Source organism: Magnolia sinica, chromosome 18 (assembly GCF_029962835.1).
Source record: "Magnolia sinica isolate HGM2019 chromosome 18, MsV1, whole genome shotgun sequence".
Classification (NCBI taxonomy): Eukaryota; Viridiplantae; Streptophyta; class Magnoliopsida; order Magnoliales; family Magnoliaceae; genus Magnolia; species Magnolia sinica.
In genome coordinates this window covers 854,386-862,932 of record NC_080590.1, presented here as the reverse complement: position 1 = coordinate 862,932, position 8,547 = coordinate 854,386, and the positions used below count along the sequence as shown (strand labels likewise).

The window sequence follows — 8,547 nt, the reverse complement described above, 5'->3', positions numbered from 1 at the left end:
ATAAATCAAAATTTTGGGTTATGCATGTCCACAGCAGGGTCCAGCAAATAAATTAGTCTGCATCACAGCCCAGCAACTTAATGTTATCCTGGGATAGGCTTGTCATGTGCAAGGAGAAGCGAGGAAACAGTCCATTTATTCCTACACTGCCTGTGTGGCTAGAGAGGTCTTGCTTTGTGATCAAATGGTGCTTCAATGCTTTTATATAACATAGGATGGATGAATGGAGGGGCATCCACTCAAGAACTGCAAAGAAATATCATGGGGGATTTCTTTTTGGTATTCTTTGGGTGTCTGGAAGGGGCTAAAATGGAGAATTCTCCTCTATTACATCGTATCTATAAAATGGTCAATTCTCAAAAAAGAAGAAGAAGAGGAAAAGAAAAGAAAATGAATGTGCCAAAGAAAGCCAGCATGTACTTAAAAAAAGGCTGGAGAGAGAGGGAGAGAGAGAGAGAGAGAAGAAGAAGAAGAAGAAGAAGAAGAAGAAAATCTGGATCAATGTGATTAATCTTTACATCCAAATCCAGCTGAACTACAAAAGTACTGTTGAGTCAGCTGGATAACTACCTTGGTCCAACGGGAGTAACCTAAAGAACCTCTGATTGTTTGGGGCCTGCAAAAAAATCTCTAGTCTGCCAACAACGAGAGCACTGTAGAGTCATTCCTCACCTTCCTCATCCTACAACAATCTGAGCAGTGTGAGAACTAGTTTCCTTATTTTTTCCTAATCCCCTCTCGAATTTCTTTCCTTTTCTTTCTTCAGTATCAATACCACTATAACCCATCTCTATAAATAGTCTGACCTGGTCGTTATCCCAGTTAGCTGCAAAATCATTTGTTATGGGTCTGAATCATGCAACACCAGCTACACAGTCTGCCTTAACCGTACTTTCAACTATGAACAGAAAGAACAATAATTGAATGAGTACTGCACTGGCATTTTGGTGGGTTCTGACAAAATCCTTTCTGTAGCAAATTCTACACCTTTCGGGAATCACAATACTGGGGAAATTCACAGTAGCAAGGTCCATTTCTGACCTGTAACAAATAAATTAATCAGTTTATCTTAGGGAGGGGAGCTTGTGACTTAAAAAGCTTCCTTGAAAACAACCAAATGCAGAGGAAGCCCAAACAAACCTTACGCAATGTGAAGGAAACCCTCCTTGAATTTCTCTTGATTGTACGTCCCCCCACTATATCAATCTGTAACCAAACATGTTTGATGAGCACGTTAATTTCAATGAATTGGCATGGAAGAAAAGGATGCACATGGTAATCCTTGAGCTCAAGAAGAAACTGGAAATGATTGTTCCATAACAGAAACTAGAAGCAACACCCTATGAACAATCCATCACTAAATGTGGAATATTTGAAATACCTACACTGGTAATGTTGAAGCACCGAATAAAATGACCTTAGCTATGTATTTCTCAAAGAGCCTGGCCTTACACTGAATCAGCCCTTTTCAGTGTAAGGCCAGGTTCTTTGAGGAATAATTAGACCTTTTCTTATCGTTCACTTGCTGAACACACACACACACACACACACACACACACACACACACACACACTTCAAAAATCTCCTTGGAGCCTATCACGCTTGCAAAGGAGGTGTACACATGCTTATCACCCACTTCTATTATCATATTAACTAAAGATATGCAAAGAAACTTTAGGGAAGCAGTAGTTAAGCAGAGATGTGATCAAGTTCTACGCATAGAATAACATATCCAACTGGGGAAAAAGAGCAGAATATTGTTGTTAAAAGATGCATTTTATTTTTATGCAAATAGAAAGTGAGCTCAGTCAAATTATCTACTTTCTCCTCTACATTTTGCCAAAGTACACTTTGACGATGGCACTCTGCACCACATACACAGAGGTTTACAAAACCCACATGCATGTATAAGGTGGCACATGTATACACTTCCACATGTGTCAGAAATTGGTATATGGTTATGAGATCCAAGCCCTCCACCAAGTGGGTCCCATGGTATAGATGTCCTCACTCAAGAATCAGGCTGGTTCAATCATCAGAAGGGCATAACGTTAAAAACAGGATGATGGCTTAGAAAAACTTGGCCAAGTCTTTTCATCCATCAAGCCGTGGGCCACCTGATGAGTGGATTGGACTGAGCTTGTTAGGCCACAGAATCTAAGGTGCATGAAGCGAGTAGATGGCTTGAATCTCATGCCCATGTACCAACTAGTGCATGTGGTCATGTGTCAACGGGCAGCCTTATACATGCATGTGGACTAATCAACCTCATCTTTTTATGGATAATTTGTAATACGTGGCTAGATTTTTTAGTTTATTTATTTATTTATTATTATTATTTGAAAGGTCTGCATATTCCTGAGTAATCATGTTTACACTCACAACCTTACGAGCTAGGTGCATGTTTCTATTTATTTTTCCTTGCAAGAAAACACATTAAGGTTTCATAATAGCAAACTATGACAGAGAAAACGTTAATCCATAAGAAATCTTATAGCAGGCTAGTAGCGTAGAATTAGAAACAATTGTGTCATAATAAATCTGCTAAAATTTCAAAACACCAGAATTTGCCAAAAGGTAGTTAGTTTGGCACATTGATAACATACCTTATGATGTGGAATATAGTGATGCCAAGCATACCTTGCCTCCCCAGACAACGAAAGCATTGACCGAGGAGGAAGGAAAATAGCTCTCCTAATAAAATTTGAGCATTCAGAAGTTTCTCCTTTCACATCAATACTTGTGGAAGGTAAAGGAAGCCAGGTGCCTTGAGGGTACTTCCGTAACTCCATAATGCAGGGACCAGCTAAAGAAAGGCTGAAAATTGATCCCTCAAACGCTGAATGAGTATCTATATGTGGGGATAAACCCACCCCAAAAGGGTATTCATTAACCTGCAACAAATCAACCAGGTAAGTTTAGAAACCAGAGTAACTAATAGTATGAAAACAAAGACATCATCTTTCTTTTTTCCTTTGTTTCTTTTTCTCCTTTTTCTTTCTGAAGGTCAACACAAATTTTATTAAAAAATAAAGGGAGGAGAGATGCAAAATAGATTATGAGAGATCATCTGATCAATACAAGAAGAACCATTCCCCCAGCTACCCTGAAATTATCCACTGAATTTCCTTTGAAAACATTACTGGCCTAACCCACTCCACGACCAACCACTTAGCCTTTTGGAAGGCCTACGGATAAGATGGCTTTGTTAAAAGTCCTGTTCTTGGGTTCTAGCCAAGTCACCCATACGATAGCACAAAAAAACCAAGGCGCCATTTAGTCCTTTCATTCCTACCTGCCCATTGAAAATGGCACATGGAAAAAAGCTCCTGGATTTTTTGGGGCATAACCCACTGAATATCCAGCAACGTGAAGAATCTCTCCCAAAGAGTCTGATTAAACACACAATGACTAAGTGATACAGTTTCCTCATTGCACAAGCACATAATGCATCCATTGGGGAGAATCATTTGCCTTTTCCTCAGATTATATAATGTGAGGATTTTGTTTTTATCCACCAACCAACCAAAAGCCACCACCCAGGAATGTCCCAGACACCTCCAAATATGGCGGATAGAGTCCTCTGCTTGAGGCAGAGATGGGCTTTGAAGGACCGAATGAGAAGACTTAACTGTAAATGGCCCAGATTGCTAGGATTCTAGACCTATCTATCCCTTTTCCTCTCATTGCCTCCACAGTTATGCAGCGTCTCCATCAAGGAGATTTCTTTGGAAGATGGGGTTCCAAATCAATTGTTCCCCCTCCCTCAAAATACATTGGGAAATGGAAGCATCCCAACCCCCCCACCGCCCCCCCCCCCCCACCCCCCCCCTATCCTTTACAATTGGGGAAAAGTATAGCGTAAAGCTCTATCTCCCAGCCGCTTATCCCCCCAAAACCAGATTTGGGACCCTTCACCTGGAATGAATGAGGTCTCTTTGAAAGAGTTGGCTACTTAAGAACCACCCCTCCATAGACACAAAACTAGAACACAATCCATCATTAAAATAAAATAAAAACATAGGATAGAGAAATTTGTCATTTGGTTTCTCAACTTTTTTTATTTTTATTTTTAATTTTTTATAAGAAACTTGTTGGGCATCTCAAATTGAATGGTAATGCAGGGACATTTACACACCGGGCTCAAGTGGGGTGGCCTGTGGGATGTAGGGGCACACTTGGAGTGGGCGGCCCGTGTGAGGCGGGTGGCTCGTGTGAAGCAGAACCCATGTGATGTGGGGCCCACGAGGAAGGTTCGGGCGAGGTCCTAACCCATGAGATGTGGGGCTTGGGCTATGAGATAAAAGGATTGATTCGCCATGATTGATCGGTTCGAGCTTTTAGAGCAAGTGGTTAACTATCCCACATCAAAGTGGTATCAGAGCGGGATGTCTCATGTTCGAGACTCTTCACCAGGAGTGATTAATGCATGGGGATTTTCACACCGGGCTCGAGTGGGGTGGCTTGTGGGATGCAGGGGCACACTCAGGATGGGTGACCCATGTTAAGCAGAACCCATTTACCCATGTGATGTGGGGCCCACGAGAGGGGTTCGGCCAAGCTCCTAACCCATGGGATATGGGGCTTGGGCTATGAGATAATGGGATTGATTAGCCATGCTCTATCAGTTCAAGCTTTTAGAGCAAGTGGTTTTGTCCTGCATCAAAAAGTCTTCCAACTTCTAAGAGTTGAGTTTTCATATAAAAGAAAATCTTAAATCCTTTGTATTGGGAACAAAGAAAATGATGCCACAATTACTTCCAAATACTAACAAGTGTAGGAGAGGTGGATGGCAAATCGTACTGTCATGTTAAGTGACCTGGTTTTCGCTCTTCCATGCGGGTAACTGGTCTCCACCCCTAGGAGGTGTTTCGAAGTTGAGGTTTCATAGTCCAGTCCCTCAGGTATTGGAGGGTTTTCAAACATACGTTTTCTAGGGAGTTCAATGAAGGAAATGACTGTCACTTCACCATAGACTAGGTAGAAAATGTGGAAACCAAACTATGGGATTTGGGTTTGTGTTTAATGAAACAAAGCTCTTGTCCCTCTGCGCTAAACATTTCACCCACCCATGTCCATGGAGAGGAAAATTGTTTACCTGCTGAGATGGCTAAAGAGGATGTTGTTTGAAATGCAATTTGTGATGGGTTCCTTGTCTCTAGCTTAATAAATTTTTTGTTATCTGTGAAATAGCATCTCTAAATTCTAGACTTCAAAACAAATCCTGGGATACCTACTGACATGTAGGTATCCCAGGATTTGTGGATACCTAAAGCTTTGATTTATCCAGTTGCACACTTGCATCACCCTCATCATTCTATAAAAAATTGCACAGTGATTTATATAAAGAAAAATGATCATGGATTGCTAACTTATTGTATTTTCCTGTTATGAAGTTGGCTACTCATCTTTTGCCAGTAGAGAGTACTGCATGTAGCTTTTTTCTGCATCGGTTGTAGATTTTGTTCTTGAAAGGCATGCAAGCTCTTCTTAACTTCTTTGCCTTGTATCTGCATTTGTCATTGCTCCAATATACTACAGACACAAGGTTCTTCTTTACATAGCAATCCATGATCAGGCCTTTGTGGTCTACTTGTAATCTAAAGCTAGCTGTGGAAATCTCGAAGTCATTAATGAGTACATACGAAGGAACACATCAAAATTACATACCAAACGTGCATGAGATGTTGGGTGCCAATTGGAAATAGAAATTTATACAAACAAATAAAAACAATTACCATCGACTAAAGTGTGGAAACTTTATACTTGTCCCATATTTAAGTGAAGAAGGGCTAATGTCAGCGAAAAAAATGTTCTGGAAGGTAAAAGAAAATCATGGAAATGTTTTTAGAGGAACAAGTCATAAAATACACGTACCGTTAGTTGATCCACGATATTGCTTTCAACACTTTCAGGGTTGGAAAACAAAGAGATCTTTTCGAGTATGGGAGAAACAAACAATGGAAGTTCACCCAAGAACTGTTTTGCATCTACATTCCTTGTCTGTGAAAAGGAGAGAGGGTTCAGTGAGCTCGTAGGATGAAAGACAAGAATCTTATGTTTGTCAAATACCAAACAAGAAGAAAGAGACTGAAGCCAACAAAATCTTCAAAAGTATATATATATATATATATATATATATATATAGTGATTTGGGAACTTTTGGCTATTTCTTGCATATTTTTCTGCTTTGTTCGAATTATTTTATTTTATTTTATTTTATTTTTTATTTTATACATTTGCATGAATTGAAGTTCACCAATTTATGACTGAAATGTGCAAATATTATGCAATAAATATGTAGTTTAATGTCTCTTTTACTTTCCGCACATTTCCATTTCTTTTTAAAATTTCCCTATGTTTCCATCCTTGTATAAAAAAAATGCACCAGAAGTTCCATATATGAGCAGGAGACCTCTCAAAATCATAAAGCAGGAATGAGTTTGTCTCAATTAGCAAATCTTACTTCATATAAAAACTCGTAACCATAGTGTTGAACCCTTCGTTTTGCAAGACGTTTCCAAGGCCTCTCATCGACTGCTGCAAGGAGCGCCTGAACAAACCAAGATTCCAACTACACTAAGAATTCATTGTGACTCGGATGATGGCTAAAAAGGAGAAGATCAGAAAAAAAAGTGACAAATGTCATTGGACCATAGTCTATAGTTTTAAAACCCGACTCAACCCAATGTTGGGCCTAGTCAAGCCGACTCAGCTAGTAATTTAAATAACAATTTAAAGGGTTGTAGGCCTATAATTCAGGAAAAGACAAATGTAGTGAAAAGAGTAAAAAACAGAATGCCTTTCAAAACTAAAATAATCACAAAAACAACCCTCTCTTTGAAAGGAATAATAGGGTGAAGTCTTTTAATACATATTCCCCTATTTGATGGAATTGACCCAACTAGAAATTCATATTCGAAATGCGCATCGAAGAGAAAAAATAGAATTGCGTGTATATCAAATCTGTGAGTGATGAACAGTGACTAAACTTGCTCTTCATCAGCAGTGATGAAATCATGCACCAAGTGAATGCCAGGAATCCCCAATTCTGATGCAACCGAAGATACTGAGATGGAATCGTCTGTTGGAACCTAAACAAAGAGACATAACAACTCATCGCAATTAAAATATCAGGAAAATCAAGAGAGAATTAAAAGAGAGAGAGAGATAAAGAAAATAAATAAATAATAAAAAAAAAAACCTTGGAAGGTTGAGGATGCTGCTCAAGGACGGAGTAACGAATGTGGAGAAGACGACCCCCAAGATCAGGGCAAGGATGGCCATGCAATGCTTTTAAGGCCGATTGAGCAGAGGCGGGTTCAAAGTAAGATACGATGACGCGGGCCCCGCTCTCATCAGCGGCGGAGACGCCCCTCACCTCCCCAAACCTGCCGAAGAGTGAAGCAATAGTTTCGAAGGACAGTCCCACGGCCGGCCCACAATTCGCCACGTAGAGATTAGGGCTTGTCTCGCCATCCGAGCCCTTGAGACGGGTGAATCTTTTTGATTGAACCATATATACGGATGGACGAAGATCACAGGTTGGTGCAACACGTAAAGATCTGAACTTGAGATATGAGGTCGTTTGGCGGAATGGAAATCCAAATCAACGACAAAAAAGTTTGGCACTCTTGGTGGATTTCAAAGAAAATCCTCAAAAAGGCTCCCATTTGATGAGGGAAAAAAATAAAATAAATCCTCGTCAAAGCCTATCGTGCAAAACCTCGAGTATCTAAAATCCACATCAATGGTCGTATTTCGAATGGCTGTTTTTTTTTTTTTAAAAATTTTTTTAAATTTTAAATTTTTTTAAAATATGGAGCGGGTAATGTGATACTCAGGCTGTGTAGCGCTTGATACGCAGGCTCTCAGAAATTGTATATGTTGCACATGTTGAATTGTGCAACATACTGTCGCTAATTCAAGATAGATGATCAAATGAGCGTAAATTTTTGGTTGATGATACATCTAATATGGGACCATTATTTGAGTAATTTTAATTTGAATAAATGCATCTTATGTACTACAATTTATAAGTAATTTATAAGTGCATACGCATGATCCATTGCACTGTTGCAGAGTATCAAAGTTTCTCTAAGGTGTTTGATACCCCAAACTGTGTAGCTTTTGATACGTGGGAATTCAGATGACGCACATTTGGATCAGCCCAATTTTTGGGTTGTCCATTCGTCCTGGACAGACAACTTCTAAATGGTTTGGATTGCATATAAAAAACAAAGTGGTCCTTGGAAAGAATCTGGATTATTTTAAATGTTGGGCTCTCATCACATTGGTTCCCTCTGGTCTAGCACACCTGAGTAATGGAACCACTTAGATTTTTTGGCAATCAAAGAGAGAATGAGAGAGAAATAAATTAGATCACCACAAAGAGGGAGAGAAATGCTTGGAACTAGTTTTAAGTGAGATTGCAGAAACTATGCATGAACAATTTTAACTCTAATCAAAGTTATATACATGATGTACTCTCCATTTAGAGGCTCCTGTGATTCGGTAGTTTTATGAAAATAATAATGTGGAAAGCAC

At 39.5% G+C, this 8,547-nt stretch overlaps 1 protein-coding gene across 4 annotated transcripts; it reads right to left on the bottom strand.

The window, feature by feature from the left end:
* Nucleotides 1-305: 305 nt before the first annotated feature.
* Nucleotides 306-7,750, bottom strand: LOC131233830 (alkylated DNA repair protein ALKBH8 homolog). 4 transcript variants are annotated; one of them, XM_058230643.1, is made up of 7 exons: nt 7,205-7,749; nt 6,993-7,094; nt 6,467-6,553; nt 5,878-6,003; nt 2,607-2,894; nt 1,146-1,206; nt 306-1,041 (listed from the first exon to the last, which is right to left on the bottom strand). In XM_058230643.1, the coding sequence occupies exons 1-7, from the start codon at nt 7,517-7,519 to the stop codon at nt 1,016-1,018; spliced, it is 1,005 nt and encodes a 334-aa protein (XP_058086626.1). In that variant the 5' UTR covers nt 7,520-7,749; the 3' UTR covers nt 306-1,015. The 4 variants fall into 4 exon arrangements, with proteins under 4 accessions (XP_058086626.1, XP_058086625.1, XP_058086628.1 ...); XM_058230642.1 differs by having other exon boundaries at nt 1,141-1,206; nt 7,205-7,747; XM_058230645.1 differs by lacking the exon at nt 5,878-6,003 and having other exon boundaries at nt 1,141-1,206; nt 7,205-7,750.
* Nucleotides 7,751-8,547: the final 797 nt, after the last annotated feature.

What these genes read in the sequence shown, in the direction of transcription:
- LOC131233830 (XM_058230642.1), bottom strand. Translation starts at nt 7,519, where the DNA reads ATGGTTCAATCAAAAAGATTCACCCGTCTCAAGGGCTCGGATGGCGAG. An exon ending in TCACTGCTGATGAAGAGCAA is followed by an intron (nt 6,554 to 6,992) that starts GTTTAGTCACTG and finishes TGGTTTGTTCAG; the next exon opens with GCGCTCCTTGCAGCAGTCGA. An exon ending in GTTACGAGTTTTTATATGAA is followed by an intron (nt 6,004 to 6,466) that starts GTAAGATTTGCT and finishes TCCTTTTCACAG; the next exon opens with ACAAGGAATGTAGATGCAAA.